At 44.1% G+C, this 16699-nt stretch overlaps 1 protein-coding gene across 1 annotated transcript; it reads right to left on the reverse strand.

Annotated features, from left to right (window-relative positions):
• Positions 1 to 8531: 8531 nt before the first annotated feature.
• Positions 8532 to 9287, reverse strand: LOC131226953 (uncharacterized). The gene is made up of 2 exons (XM_058222645.1): positions 8950 to 9287; positions 8532 to 8847 (listed from the first exon to the last, which is right to left on the reverse strand). Exons 1-2 carry the CDS (start codon positions 9285 to 9287, stop codon positions 8532 to 8534), a joined length of 654 nt encoding a protein of 217 aa, XP_058078628.1.
• Between the last annotated feature and the right edge of the window lie 7412 nt (positions 9288 to 16699).

Raw genomic sequence — 16699 nt, forward strand, 5'->3', positions numbered from 1 at the left:
AAACTTTAGCATGTGCTCTTTTGTTCCCGTCTCAATTCAAAGGAATGCAATGCTATAACATCTAACATATGGCTTTGCGATGGACGTTAAAATTTTGTTTCAATGCATGGTGTCACAAGCGCTTGCATTGTGCTCTTTTGCACAATGACATCCACGCTATGAAATAAAACCCAAACATAGACTTCTTACTAATGAGGCACGCAGTGTAATCTAAACTTGTTCATCCGATCAATGCCACCCGACTAGTATTACTATACGTGAGAAGAAAACCTTATCACCTTCTCTGTATCACTTTATTAATGGATCCTTTAAATTCACAATTTCTCTCATATAGAAATTTTCATGATTTCTATAAAGCCAACTGCATGCCTTAAACTATCACAACACTCGACAATCGACTCCTATTGTTCCCTCACAAATCAGATGATTAGCAAGCATATGTGATTTTGAGAGAATGTTTCAGGTTACGTGTATCATGGCTCTATGAAATTTAAAACCGATGTTTCAATCCTTTTAAAGTTAAATTTTTGTATAGATATCCATTTTTTATTATTAAATATTACAACATGTATAGTGAACTTTAAAAGTGGTGTCACCCTTTTGTTTAGACTAGAATAATTTGTATATCACATTTTAAAAGGTTGAACCTTTATTGACATTTCCCTATTTTTATTCTTTTCTTTATATTGCCATCATTCACATCCATATGTTTAATGTTTTATTGGAACACAAAAGCTTAAACTAGCTTTTGAATTTAAAACTAAAACATATATTTTATTTTTAGAACGGGTGTAGGATAAAATAAATAAGTTCTAATAACATTCAAATGTAAATAGTTTTCTACTTTCAAATGAAAACCAAAATAAAATTTTTGCCTCGTTCTTCCACTTTATAGTTGTCCCTTTGAGTACATCATTGGATCTCTGGCTCTTTAGAGTTTAAGATGTGAGTGTTGGCTCTTAATTGATCCACAATAAAACATTGATGTCTATTAATTTAAACTTTATTTATTATTAGACAAGAACTTAACTTTATATCTATATCAAAATTTCCTTAAGTAACCCTTTTACCCATTATTTTTGTTCTTAAGTCATCGACAAATATGTTTTGATTTTCTTTATTACAAGAATCTCTCTTGCTATTTTTAATATTACCATTGATGACTAAATCTGGACAGCTCTCCACTCTGACCCACAAACTCCGAACTGCTTCGACGTCTCGAACCTGCACACTTGCAACGAGCAAAGGAGACCTTGGCTAAGCAGGGGACCCTCCGATGCCTAAGTCAGGTCAAGGGAATCTGGGTCTAAGTTCGGGTGTAGTTGGAGAGTGCAAGATGTTGCGTACCTGTAGCAATTGAGTCTTATTGTATTTATACCTGACTATCGGATGGTCTGGGTCCGTTAATCTCGGCACGATTCACTCAATTAGTGAGATATTATGATCGTGGAGATATTATCCGTATTTCGGGGATCGTGTAGCGTATCGTGCGTATGTGCAGGCGAAATGATCAATCGTGTCCGCTTAAGGCATGGAGCGTCCCCATCCTGCCTCGACCTTGGCTCGGGATCCTAAACCAAAAAGGCCCTGACTCCGAGCCTTGGACTTGGACTAACATACACATGGGCTTTTCCCATTGAATTGTTAAGCGAGGACCGTGTCCTGAGTCCAAGCCGAGCTCCGGCCTGGACTTATAATGGACCCGACCTTACTTGTCCATCGAGTATTCTGGAGGCCTTCCCTCCGAGCTCCGAGGTGAGCGACAGGCTTAACCCGTTGAGTTGAGTCTCCCTGCTACGAGTGACACAGTTGTGAGTGGTCGAATGATTCGTCTCTAGTCGAGCAAGTGGGACGGTCCAAGGTCTCGCAAGTAAGTTCCAATATGATCTTTATACCGACTGCCTTGATCTCGGATTACTCTGAACCAACAACCTCAGTGCTAAAGCGCAGCTAAGGCCGATCCGAACATCATCCTACAGATCAATCCAGTTTTACTCTTATGTATTTGATCTGGTTAGTGTGACGTTGGACCTTAGAACTGAAGGGGCTCGGATCTTCCCATAACAGAAGCCCCCTACTCTCCAAGTTCGGACACGGACTCGGAGAGTAAACACATACGGAAGATCAATCGTTTCTCCTGTCATATCTTCCATGTGTGCGGTTGTAATTATGATTTCTACATTTGAAGAGATATGTCCTCGGGTTTCTTGTCCATGGGCCAACCTCTAGCGGACACATGGTAACGGTTAAGATCTCAAATAATTGCTGAACCTATGGTTGACTGCCACGTATGCCATGAGAGATGTTCGAGCGACGCCTCCCCTACACAAGCGCCGCTTCCACTACTCCGAGCTCGTAATCCAATGCCAGAAGCACGCGACCCGGCAGAGCTTGAACCAATGATCTGCAGCCACGTATGTCCTGGAGTCGGCTCGCGACGATTCGATTGTGGACATCATGCCTCGCCATTAATGAAGATATCCTTCCTAGGCTATATAATTCCTAGCATTTTGAAAACGCTTCTCACTTCTGCATTCTGAATTTGTGTGGCTGCTGGTTCCTTAAGGAGATGATTTCTGGTGAAGGCGATTCCTGCCGATTTGAAGCTTCCAGCGAGGCGATTCCGACCAATCAGGGGTCTCCGATAAAGGCGATTTTCGGTGACCGTCCGGTGAGTCTTTTCATCTTCTAGCACTTTCCTATCTCCAGTGAGATGTCATCTGATTTGGATATGGTCCGAGAGAATTATGACGAGTCCGAGCCGGGGAGCTTGGAAGATAGGAGAGGGGCATCCGAAAGCCCCTTGGAAGCAGTGCATCTCTTTCCTCAGCCGAGAAGAGACAAAGAAGAGGGGGCTCGGACGCGTCGCACAGGCAAAAAGAGGACTGCCCGAGCCCCCCGAGACTCTATGGCGGGCGGTGCCAAGATGCCCACGAGTGGGCGGGCCTCAGAGGTCATCCCGAGAGGCTCCGTGCTAGCAGAGTCCTATATGGGACGAATCTGATCAGAGTTCGAGATTCCAGACTCCGTGCAGATAAGGGCGCCAGAGCACCTTGACACTGTCGGTGCTCCTGGTGATGGGGAAGTCATAATTTTCCTATGCGCTCTGCAGTGCGGACTTCGACCCCCTATGCACCCCTTCGTCCGGGCCCTGATGGCCTACTTGGGACTTGCTCCTAGTCAATTCACCCCCAATGCTTGGAGGGTTTTGATCTCTTCCTTCATCATCTAGCGTCAAGTTGGGAACCCCGAGCTGACACCAGAGGAGTTAATAAGCTTATACTTAGTCAAGCATGATAGCCAAGAGTCGTGGTATTACTTCGCAACTCGCGGCAGCAAGGGGTCGGGGCTGGTCATGAATCTTCAATCCTCTAACAAGGACTGGAAGAACAAATGGTTCTGAGCTTGGAGCGAATGGGAGGCACCGGCAGCCGAGCTTGCGAATTTGAGGATTCGGGTCTCCACCCGATTTGCCACTCCAGGTCGGGCCTCATACGTTCCTTATTACCCCCTTCTTCTTCTTTTTTACATCATTTCCTCATCTCGTTGCGATTTAATTGAAGTTTTTCCTTCATTTTTGTAGACTTCTCGAGAGGTTCGCCCCTCCTCTCCTCAGACCAAAAGAATAGGGTTACCAAGGCTAGGACGCGTTCGGGAGACCTCCACTCTTGGTCGGACCTGATTATGGCCAACAACCTTCACTGGTTCGGGCTCAGCAAGTTCAAACCGCTCCCCACTTCCTTCAGTAAGTCTTCCTTTCGCTCCTTATTTTGAATGGTCTGAGCTCTTGACTTGGTTGCTGATTCATTACTTTGTGCGCAGACATGGCCGAGGCAACTGGGTCTCGGAGGAAGAAGGTCACCCCGACTGTCGACAAGATGTTGAGGGCCAAGCCCCGAACAAAGGCAACTGTTCGAAGGAGGCTGGCGGCTCCTCGCAACGAGGGTCCTTCGGCCCCAATTTCTATTGCTGCAGCTCCAGCTCCGGCACCTGTAACGGCCGAGGCCGCTGCTGTCGATGCTCTTGCTTCAACCCTTCCTCCTATCATTGCCCCTACTGGAGCACCTCTCGCGGCTCCGAGGCCTGCATAGTCATCCCCTCTTCATCCGAGCATGAGGAGGCTATTCGGATGGCTGATGCCTTGCTCTCCCCTCCCAAAGTCGAGAATGACCTCAGGATTGAGGCTCAAGCCTCAGCAGGTAGCAAGACTAGGGCCGGGGAAGCAAGAGGATCGGCTTAGGTGGGGACGAGTGGAGAGAGGTTCCAGCCGGGCTATCATATATCATGCCTGGTTCAATGGGCTGCCAAACATGCCCCAGAGGAGGAGATAGTCGGCCTTTTCACCAAATCGGACGAATCTTTCGTTAATGACATAGCTTCCATCTTCTACCGGGTATTTCTGCTAACCTTCCTTGTCTCCAGTTTCTTTTATTGCATCTATGTGCTCATTCTTCTGTTTTCGTGTAGTCTATCCCGAGACTCCTTCTGACTCGAGAGAGACTGTGGGAGCTGGCAAAGAAAGATGTCGAGGTGGAAACCCTCAGGGGCGAGGCTGGGATCCTATAGGATGAGGCTGCCTTTCTTCGTATGGAGCAGGCGGAACTGCATCGGCAGCTTGAGGATGGGAGGGCTCGGGAGCTCCAGTTAAAGGGGGTCATGAGTGATCTCAAAGCCCGATGCGGTGCTGCTGTGGCAGAGCTGTCCCGAGCCAGAGCCCATGCGGACTTTCTTGCCCAGGAGAACGCCCGATTGGGAGAAGTGCTGGAGCGGACCAAAGCCGAGGCGACAGAAGAACTGAGCCAAGCCATCTCTCTGGTGAAGGATGCTCAGCGAGTTGAGGATGAGGTCTCCCTGGCCTCAGCTGTGGCTGTTGCAGTAGATGCCTTCAAGGCTTCAAAGGAGAGGGTCGCCGAAGCTACCAAGTTCTACAACTGTGGCTTCGACGCTTGCATTGATGCGGTTTAGGATTTGTATCCGGACCTCAACCTCGAGCCTCTACTGCCTAAAGACACAGGAGAGAAGCCCTCTGGAGATGCTCGCCCGGATCAGGCTCTTAGCTCCCAAGTTCCTCCTCCTTCAACTCCGACAAACTAGCTTTTAGCATCTCTCCCCCCTTTTTTATAACTTTTTTAAACTTGTCTTTTAGTGGATGATGGATGATATTTTTTGACCCTCTGGAGGGGGCGTGTGGATGATAATTTTTATATGTTAATCCGTAGTTGGTTCTTAGATGATGATTGCTAATTGCCGAACTGATTCGTTGACAGGTTGGTTCATTTTGGGGCATTGCCAAGCCGACTCCTTGACGGGTCAGCTCATTTCAATGCCGTCTCGTAGAACTTTGAATCTTTGTAGTATTGTCATTAAATCTTTATAGTACTGCCATTAAATCTTTGTAGTATTGTCATTGTTAAGTCCGTACCCCTTTAGGGGATCGGCTCATCCCATGAATGGTGAACGATTTTTAATATATCAGTCAGTCGGGCGACAAACTGACTCCTCTACCGGGGAGTTGGGTTGTCTATTGGCTTTTTCCCCTGATTATGAGGGGATCCCTTTTAGAACTTCCGTGGGATAATGTTTTAACCCCTTCTTTAAGGGATCGGTTCGTTAAGTCCGCCCCTACTTATGAGAGGTGACTTTTTCTTAGTAGATAATTCGTTCATGTATGCAGGAAGAGATGTGAGTTTTATTGAGAGACTTAAAGGCTAGTCGCTCGGAGGCGTACATTTATTGGAGGCTCACAATGGCCATTTCATCAAGGGTAGTAGACTTTCAGGTGCTCGGTGTTCCAGGGGTAGGGGAGCTAACGACCCTCGAGATCTTCTAAGTGGTAAGAGCCAGATTTGATCGATCGGACCACACGATATAGCCCTTCTCAATTAGGCCCAAGTGCCCTAACCCCCGATTCTGCAGTGTTCTAGAAGACTCGTTGAAGGACTAGGTCCCCTGGATGGAACCGTCTGGTCTTAACTTTAGAATTGTAGAATCGCGCCACCTGTTGATGTCGAGTAGCGACTCGGAGTCTAGAGATTTCTCTGGCTTCTTCAAGTAGATCTAGGTTGGCTGTCATCTGCTCGGCGTTTTGGTCCTCTTGATAATTTCTGACCCGAGCTGTAGGAAGGCCAATTTCAACAGGTATCATTGCCTCCGAGTCATAAGAAAGTGAAAATGGGGTCTCCCTAGTAAACGACTTAGCTATAGTCCTGTGGGCCCAGAGGACGAAGGGGAGCTCCTCGGCCTAATTGCCTTTTACTTTTTTCAATTTTATCTTAAAATGATGCTTGATGACCTTGTTAACAGCTTCTACATGTCCATTGGATTGCGGGTGCTGAGGCAAAGAATACACGTTTGTGATGCCAAGCCCCCGGCATATGCCTCGGAACTTGTTATTATCAAATTGCCTACCGTTATCAGACACAATGGTGCGTGGAATCCCGAACCGGTAGATGATGTTTTTTCAAACAAAATCGATCACCTTCTGTTTTGTGATCTTTGTCATGGGCTCAGCCTCGGCCCACTTGGTGAAGTAGTCGACCGCAACAATAGCGAATTTGACTTGCCCTTTCCCTGTGGGCAGAGGTCCGATGATGTCAATCTCCCACTGAGCGAACGGTCATGAGCCGCTCATGAGAGTCATTTCCTTTCCAGGTTGCCTCGGCACAGCCGCATATCATTGGCATTTGTCACACCTTTAAACATAGTTCTTCAAGTCCTCCCTGATGGTCGGCCAAAAATATCCTTGTCGAAGTATTTTCAGAGGTAGGGCTCAGTTGCCAGAGTGGTTTTCCTAGATTCCTTCGTGAATCTCCCGAATCACATAATCTGCCTCATCGGGTTGGAGGCACCTGAGGTAGGGCTGCGAATGCCCTTTCTTATACAATATCCCGTCCAGAACTACGTATCGTGCTACTCTGACTCTCAGGTGTCTTACTTCCAACTTATCCAAAGGAACCTCACCGGATGTGAGGTAGCTATAAATCGGGTTCATCCAGCTCGGAGTATCACCTACTGGATTGACCGTTTTCTTCTCTATCTAGTCAATGCTCGGATGTTATATGAACTTCACGGGAATGATTCGCGGGATCTTCCCTTCCATGGCTGAGGCTAGCTTTGCTAAGGCATCGGCCCAGGAATTTTCTACTCTAGGAATCTGACAGATAGTGCAGCTCCAGAATCTTTCTATCAATTTCCTCGCCTCGTCTAGGTAAGCAATCATCCTCGTCTCCTTGGCCTCGTACTCGGTGGAGATGTGGTTCACTAATAGCTAAGAATCGCATCGCACCTAGAGGGACTGGACCCCCAGACTAGCTGCCAACCTGAGTCCAGCCAGCAGAGTCTCGTACTCCGCTTCATTGTTAGAGGCCTTGAAACCGAGTTTGATCACGTATTGTATGGATGTGGAATCAGGCGTGACCAGGACAATTCCTGCTCCGGCACATTTGTCATTGGATGATCCGTCTACATAGAGAACCTATCTGGGTTCTAAAACCACCTTTTGATCACTTGGAGGAACAGGCGGAGTCGTCTCGAATTCGGCATTGATCCATTCTTCATTCAGGGTGGTGAATTCTACAATGAAGTCGGCCACAGCTTGGCCCTTAATGGATGTCCTCGGTCGGAACTGGATGTCGAACTCCCCGAGTTCAATGGCCCACTTAGTTAGCCGACCCGACACTTCGAGCCTCTGGAGGACCTATTTAAGGGGAGAGTCAGTCAAGATGACGATGGAATGAGCTTGGAAGTACGGGCGTAATCTCCGAGCCGAGATAACGAGGAAGATTGTTATCTTCTCCAGAGCCAGATATCTTGTCTCGTCAGGTACCATGGCCTTACTCACATAATACATAGGATGCTGCTTGCCCCCTACTTCTATAATCAGGGTTGAGCTGACGGCTGAGGTTGAAACCGCCAAGTATAAAAACAGAGGCTCGCCTTCTTCGGGTTTAGACAGTAGAGGTAGTGAGCCTAAATATCACTTCAGCTATTGAAAAGCCTGCTCACATTCTAGTGTCCATTCTGTCTTCTTATGACCCTTTAATTGCAGAAAGAAGAGGAGGTATTTATCAGTGGCTCTGGATATAAACCGTCCAAGCGATGCTACTCGTCCAATGAGGCATTGTATCTCCTTGACAGTCTGAGGTGAACCCACATCGAGTAGTGCTTTGATCTTATTGGGGTTCGCTTTGATGCCCCTTTAGCTGACTTAAAACCTGAGAAATTTGCCAGAACCAACTCCAAAGGCACACTTCGTAGGATTCAGCTTCATCTGGTATTCTCGGAGGATGGTGAAGGTTTCTCCGAGATCTGTCAAGTGATCTGATGCCTTGATGCTCTTCACAAGCATATTGTCAACGTATACTTCCATCGTATGCCCGATCTGTTTGGCAAACATCTGATTTACCAGCCTTTGATATGTGGCCCTAGCGTTCTTCTGGCCAAACGGCATGACCTGGTAACAGTAAAGTCCCTTGTGGGTGACGAAGGTAGTCTTCTGCATGTCTAGGGGATGCATCGCGATCTAGTTATACCTAGAGTAAGCATCCAGAAAGGAGAGTAGTTTGTGCCCGACTGTGCTGTCTGTCTACCAGCTGATCGATCCGAGGTAACGGAAAGCTATCCTTTGAGCACGCCTTATTCAGATCCGAGTAATCTATATAGACCCACCATTTTCCATTGGCTTTCTTGATGAGGACCACGTTTGCAATCCAATCGGGATAATGTACCTCCTCTATGAAGACAGCGTCAAGCAGGATGGAGACTTCGTCGGCTATGGCTTTGTACCGTTCAGCATCGAATGGTTTACTCTTCTGTTTCACGGGTTTGTAATCCGGGTCCATATTCAACCTGTGGACCATAACATCCGGGGAGATTCCAGGCATATCCCCATACGACCATGCAAAGACATCCCTGTGTCGCCGAAGGAAAGTCAACATTTCAGACTGTTACTTAGAACTTAATGTCGTTCCGAGCTGAACGGTCTTGCTCAAATCTGCTTTATCGAGCGATACCCTCTCCAGGTTTTCCACAAATGAATTCTCTGTAGGTCCTCTGGGATCTAAGACGTTGACAGTGAGTGCTTGCTTCACAGACCCTTTCTTTACTGCTATCGCATAACATCTCCGAGCTTCGCATTGATCGCCTTGGATGTAACCTATTCCACCCTCGGTGGGAAACTTCATCATCAGATGATAGGTGGAGACTACTGCCCTCATTGCATTGAGAGAAGGTCTGCCCAGAATGACATTGTGCACTGATGGCACATTGACAATGAGGAAGTCCACCATTAGGGTGGCTTAATGTTGTCCTTCTCCCGCGGTCATGGGGAGGGAGATGGCTCTTTCGGAGATCACCCTTTCTCCGGCAAAGCCGTGCAGGGGGTCTTCATAGGTCTAAGGCATGACCTTGGAATCCCCATTCTTTCGAAGGCTTCAAAGTAGATCACATCGGCTGAGTTTTCGGTGTCGACCAAGATGCAGTACACCTTGTGGTTGGCTATGGTCATAGTAACCACTAGGGCGTCATCATGCAGATGCTGGATTTCGCTCGCATCGTCTTCCGTGAAGGTCAAACTGCACGGGTTGACTTGGAGTTCCTTACTAGGCCGCTCGGTCATGTGGATGTAATGCTCCGGATCAAACCTCCGAGAGTGGGCCTTTCGAGCCCAGTTTGAGTCTCCTCCACCAGACAAGCCACCGAAGATGGTACAGATTTTGGCTAGCTCTTCTAGGGTGTTGTTTGGCTGCTCTCGCTCTTCCTTTCGAGCCGTTCTTTCTTCCTTGGTATATCAGGGCAGATGGCCCTTGCGAATGAGGGTCTCAATCTTATCCTTGAGGTCCACATAGTCAGCTCTGTTATGGCCGTGATCTCGGTGGAAACGGCAATACTTACGTTTGTCTCGATGATCCAGGTTGGCCTTCATACAAACAGGCTAGTTCGGAAGCTTCTCCCTTCAGATGTCCAGTAGAATCTGTCGGTGGATGTGTTGAAGGGGGTGTAGGAACGAAATTTACCTTTTGACTTTCTGCTTGGACGGCGATCGCGGGGAGCGCGGTCATCTGGCCCTTTGCTGGGTGTCTGAGGTTCCTCATTCCTTGGTCTCTTTCCTTTGCCAGTCGGCTCGGCTACTTGGACATTTTTGCGGGTATTGGAGAATTCCTCGGCGTTTGCATACTTTTAAGCTCTGGTGATGAGCTCGGCTAATATTTTCGGAGGATTCTTGCCAATGGAGAAAGCGAACTTCCCCTCTTTTAGACCACTGAACACTGCAGAGAACGCCATCTTGTCATCGTAGTCTTCTACTTACAATACTTCCTCATTGAAACAAGCGATGTAGTCCTTCAATGACTCATTGGGCTCTTGCTTGATAGTGAACAAGTGGGTATTCGGTTTTTGACTCTTCTTACTGCTTATGAATTGAGTAAGGAATAACCGGCTGAGTTCTGCAAAGGAATCAACGGAGTTGGGTTTGAGCTGGCGGAACCAACTCCGAGAGGATCCCATGAGTGTGATTGAAAACCCTCTGCACATCATCACATCCGTCGCTGTTTGGATTTGCATCCATAAGCAATAAGCCTCCACGTGCTTGGATGGGTCACCAGACCCAGAATATTGGATGATGGGAGGTATCCGGAACCTCTGAGGCATCACCTCACTCATGATCACAGAGGTGAAGGGAGGCTCGGTCTCTTCCATCATTGCTTGAACAGCAGTGGGAACTAACGACGGCTGCTGATTCTTTTCTAGCATTAGGATCTTGTTGTTGAGCTCTGCGAACCATGTTTCTGATGGATCTTTGTTTTCAGCCATTATCTCTTGGGTGTCTTTTATTTCGGGAGTTCTTCCCCTCCTCCTTTCTAACTTGTGGCGGAGATCTGTTGGTGCCAGGGCCGAGGTGACTGAGGCATTCGTTGGAACCCGAGTGGCTGTATTTCAGGCCGGAGCTCAAATTTGGGTTGGGGGAGGGTTCTAAACCGAAGCTGGTGCCTGAGCGGGTCTCATACTCATCGGCGTGGAATGGGCTTCCACCACTGGACCAACCACTTCCTGAACTGGGTCTTCCTAAATAGGACGTGGCCGCGGCTCCTATTGCCACTTCATTTGGTTAATTTTGTCGCGTAGGGCTTGTATCTCGCTTTGCATAGCTCGATACTTACTCACCCAATTGCGAGAACGCTGGGAAGGCCCTGGGGCCGATTCACCATGAAGTAGTGAAGAGGAACAGGTCTGATCATTTTGCTCCGGTTCTGGAGCTACTACTTTCTTCTTTCCTCTTACCATTATGCTTAAGAGAAGGAACTGAACTTTTGTATCAGTTTCCTACAGATGGCGCCAACAAAATTGACGACTAAATCTGGACGGCTCTCCACTCTGACCCACGAACTCCGAACTGCTTCGACCTCTCGAACCTGCACATTTGCAACGAGCAAAGGAGACCCTGGTCTAAGCAGGGGACCCTCCGATACCTAAGTCAGGTCAAGGGAATCTGGGTCTAAGTTCGGGTGTAGTTGGAGAGTGTAAGATGTTGCGTACTCGTAGCAATGGAGTCTCATTGTATTTATACCTGACTATCGGACGGTCTGGGTCTGTTAATCTTGGCACGATTCACTCAATTAGTAAGATATTATGATCATGAAGATATTATCCGTATTCTGGGGATCATGTAGTGTATCGTGCATATCTGCAGGCGAAACAATCGTTCGTGTCCGCTTAAGGTAGTTTCTTGATTCAGCGCATGGAGCGTCCACATCCCGCCTCGGCCTCTACTCGGGATCCTAAGCCAAAGAGCCCCTAACTCCGAGCCTTGGACTTAGACCAACATACACATGGGCTTTTCCCATTGAGTTGTTAAGCAAGGACCGCGTCTTGAGTCCGAGCTGAGCTCCGGCCTGGACTTATAATAGGCCCGGCCTTACTTGTTCATCGGGTATTCTGGAGGCCTCCCCTCCGAGCTCCGAGGTGAGCGGCGGGCTTAACCCGTTGAGTTGAGTCTCCCTGCTATGAGTGACACAGTTGTGAGTGGTCGAATGATTCGTCTTTGGTCGAGCAAGTGGGACAGTCCAAGGTCTCGCAAGTAAGTTTCGGTATGATCTTCATACCGACTGCCTTGATCTCTGATTACTCCGAACCGACAACCTCAGTGCTAAAGTGCAGCTGAGGCTGAGCCAAACATCATCCTACAGATCAGTCCAGTTTTACTCTTATGTATCTGATCTAGTTGGCGTCAATCCTTAGAACTGAAGGGGCTCGGATCTTCCCATAACAATTACTATCCTTAGAAGAGTATGAATTTGAAGCATTCCTTGATCGTCTTTGCTTAAGTTTATTTTCTTATTTCACATAATAACTACATTAGTATTGGTAATTCTTTCCTTGACTTTGGCTAGGAATTATTTTGCATTCTCTTTTTCTAGTATACTCTCATGAACAGACTTGGAAATTAAATCCAATATCTATTACTATAAAAAAATGTTTATAAGCCCACAATAAAAAGAAGATTCCATTAAACATCAAGCATCAATTAAAAGACACTTAATTACGTTAAACCTTAATCTAATCAACGGGATTCTCGACTATATTACCTAGGATGACAAACCTAATTGTCAAATATTGTTATGAAACTCAGTACATCATTACAACCCCTTCCTTTGGGTTGAGATCATAATACGCGAGTGGTTTTAACAATATGAGGTTGGCTGAATGCCAACAATATAAGCCCAAACGATCCAACGCCTTTGTGTCAAGATGGATCATTTGATCCCAGGTTGTTAATACCATCCACCACACCCTGTTTGCCTCTAGCCAATTGGCAAACTCCTTTGGGTTGAACATTGCATATTTGAAAACAAATGTCACCTTATTGATCCTTAATGTGCAATGCTTACACCATGCCCTTGAATCTAGGCACCAATGGGCGTCCTTATTTACAGCTATTTTAGTATAACATGCAGCTATGAATACCCACAAATTCCTAGAAACTACAATCATACCCAATCCATTGCCCCTATAATAGATATTCTTAATGTTCTTTAAACAGAGAGTGGGTAAACAAGGTCATGAAGTTCACTATTCTATATTTTGTAGTCTGTCTAAGCATTAGTAAAGCTGGACCCTTAAAGACTATATAGACAAAATGCCCATATATTTGTCCAATGCCCTTAGACTAATCTTGTTAAATTAGGCCTAAGTGATTAATGATTTATGAGCTTGATTAAAGTAAAATGTCACCAATAAGCAAACAGTCACTATAAATTTGATTTGAATAATCAATCAAACAATCTCATTTATAATTCACAAGTATTTCATTAAAGCCAATATATTGACTTTATAAAACAATCAATCATTATACAGAGAGTTATATGTAATTCATGTCCCTTAACCAAGTTTTCTAAATGCAATTCATCATTGCATTATGTAGTTCACAAGATTTAATCTAGAAATTGTGACTAAGACCCACAATATATCAAGCATTTCATATGAACCAGTACAAGTTAGATTTTGTAATCATGGACCTTTAGATTAAGCAGCAAAATAATTTGTCAAAATCACGAACTCAAGCCATATAGGCACACATTCTTATGTGGGCCCATTATGCACGGTGGAAATGCAACTGCTCTACAAACAGACATTCATATAAGGGTGCCTATAGAAGTTGGGTTGGATTTGCACCATTGTAATGTCCCGAATTTTTGCCAACTTGGGAATTGGATGTCCTTGGGCATTACTTTAGATTTCTCGATTTATGTGCATGTGTTTGGTACCAAAAGGAATGATTTTGGGTATACCAAAACCGCCTAAGTGAAGTTTTGAAATTGACAAAGAGTGGACAATATTCCATGGTGCCACCATAAAAAATAAGTTTTAGGATAGTCCCTGGTGGTGCCACAGCCAAAATCTAGACAGCAGTCGGCGGTGCCACTGCCACCGCCACCCCTTGTTCAACAATAAACAACAACGTTCAGCAACTAGCAGATTTAGTACATTGACTTCAAAATTATATATATTTTTTTACAACTCCGATTGAGATGATTCAAAGGCCAAATTGAATCCTGACGACTCTAGTTTTATATATAAATAAATAAAAAATAAATTCAAAAGAGGTTGATTTTAGAAATTTTTAGAAACTATATAGAAAATCATTTATTCCAAGCAACTAGTTTAAGTATTTTTCTGAAACTCGAAATTGAATGAAATTTGGTGGGGCTAAAGTAGACTTGATGATGAATTATTAGAAAAATTATAAAAATAATATATTAGCTTAAAGTGCCAAAAACACTACAATCAATATACCTATTGAAACTGAAATTTTCTATAATTGCACGTTGTCGATGGACCGCACATATCTTTTCCATCTTAGAGTTTTTATATTCAGTGTCTTCATAAGAATTGCTTCTAATTATGCTAGAAATCATTCTATATAATTAAATTAGAATTTCCTATCTTTAATATATTTTACTGATTCGGATAGTTTCTAGTATAGTTGTATAAGGGTTCTTGATTAGGGTAATTATATCTAAATCATTGTTTCTACTAATTACAAATAGGTCACACTATGGATTTGACTAATCTAAATCCTAATCGCCATATACGAAAAATCTTATTGCTTAACCTATTTCAGAAATGTCCAAATTAACCAAGCTAGCTCTAGACCGCCCGTCAGTGGTCTGCTAAACCTAAAACCATAGAAAGACATTTATCTTGTTGGGCTTGACATCCATTAAGGATGTTGAGCCTAGGTGGCATACGAAATTTCTTAATTTAGAGTCAAAGGGCAGTACATGTGTTTGTGAGACTGTGCTGAAATCAGTGGGAACTTGAGTTAATTGTCCACCATCAATCTTTGCAAAAGTTATGGCTTTCGGGCTATTAGATCACAACCAAACTTATGATGCAATCCTAGAGTATTGTCATACACACATCCATATAGTCATGACCCCGATCAATGATTGGTAACCATTGAACTAACTTTTGATCATAACCATTGATCGATGTATCCGATTTGCAGAGCGATCAAAGTCTTGCGTAGATCATTACTAAGGGCAACTATCCTATAGTATAGATCGATTGGTATACCCTCTAGTGGGCCCTAAAAGGTAAAAACAATATCTCATAGGGTTATAATTAATAGTAAGTACCTATGCATTAGGGCCATTTGCACTACATTTAGCATTATAAATACCCATTTATTTCACTCTCCATCTCCCCATACGAATGTCTCAGAAAATGAGAGAGAGAGAGAGATAAAGAGAGAAAGAGGAAGAGAATGAGAGAGAGAGAGAGATATGAGTTCTTAGTATTGCTTTTGTTGGATTCCTCTTGATGAAAACCATTTCTTCCATCAAATCCACTTGCACTCATGATCGGAAGTAAGATTTGCATCCTAACTTTTGATTCAAGCTTCTTAGTGATGAATTTCATCTATCTTACATAGATTCTTCTATTTGATCTAGGAATCGATATTATTCCCTAAAATCCTAACACTTAGGTTTGCTCATGCTAGGAATTGGGGTCCTAACGATTGGTTAGGAGCAGCTCATGCTATTACAGAAGTCATATTTGGGTGTAGCCCTATGTAGATGTCATTATATACCAATTCCAAGCCCTGACCTATCGAATCGAGTTGGGATTTGCTTGAATTAAGTTAGGTAAAACACTTAACACTTGATTAAAGTATAATTATGTTAGAATTTAAGTTACTAATGTTGAGATTGTCGATGAATTAGGGCTTGGAGAGTTTTTTCCAAATTTTCAATACTCTACCAAAGAATCTCATATACACTACCTAATAAGCACTTGTCCCAAGCATACAAGATAGTCTACAATGGCTCATTACCTCGCAAGTTGGCTTTGGCAATTGTTCTTTCTTCTGCTACTGAGAATTCCCAACTACTTGTCCACTAATTTTGAAGAAAGAAGAAGAGGAACTTTAATTCAAGATAAGGAGAAAAATAATCTAACTTCCAAGCACATCTAAGAATTCCAAAGAGTTATACTCATCCATGATTGCTACACAACAAACATCACTAAAAGGGAAATATGAGTCATTTATAAAACTAGCATACTTGCACAATGACTTGACTGGAATCTATCCATCACTTATAAGAAATTAGTCTCATAGTACATCTAGCTCAATTCATACATCATCAATGATCAAGCATTTGTTGTCTATGCGATCATCACACGGGATTAATTTGATTAACCGGTGATCTATTCCCGCTATAATCTATAAGCTTACATGATCTGGTTGAGTATGAAGTCAATTGTCCCAATCTGTGTGAGATCTCATCCTGATCATTTTAAACTAGGATGGGTGCACATTTCATATGTATACGCATCTCTATATGCATTACTCCTATTATGTATACGTGCATAATAGTCTACGTTGTGCAAGAGGCATACCAAGCATTTAATCAATGAGTGTTGACCAAACCTCATCATTAAGGCCAATCAGAATATCTTTGTGCATACATCATTATAAAGGGATTGCATCCATATATATAGCTCAAACATCACAATTAGAGCCTAATTAATTTGCCAAATTTTCTATAAAAAAAGAAAATATGGAATGATTACAAATTACTTTACCAGTCTACTAATATCAGCTGCATTTAATCGTGATTCTTGTCTTTGGTTTCTCCATAGGAAAATCGTAGTGGTGACATTTTTACATTACTTTAATAATAAATCATTATTAAATACA

The sequence above is a fragment of the Magnolia sinica genome, chromosome 15 (genome assembly GCF_029962835.1).
Source record: "Magnolia sinica isolate HGM2019 chromosome 15, MsV1, whole genome shotgun sequence".
Taxonomy (NCBI): Eukaryota; Viridiplantae; Streptophyta; class Magnoliopsida; order Magnoliales; family Magnoliaceae; genus Magnolia; species Magnolia sinica.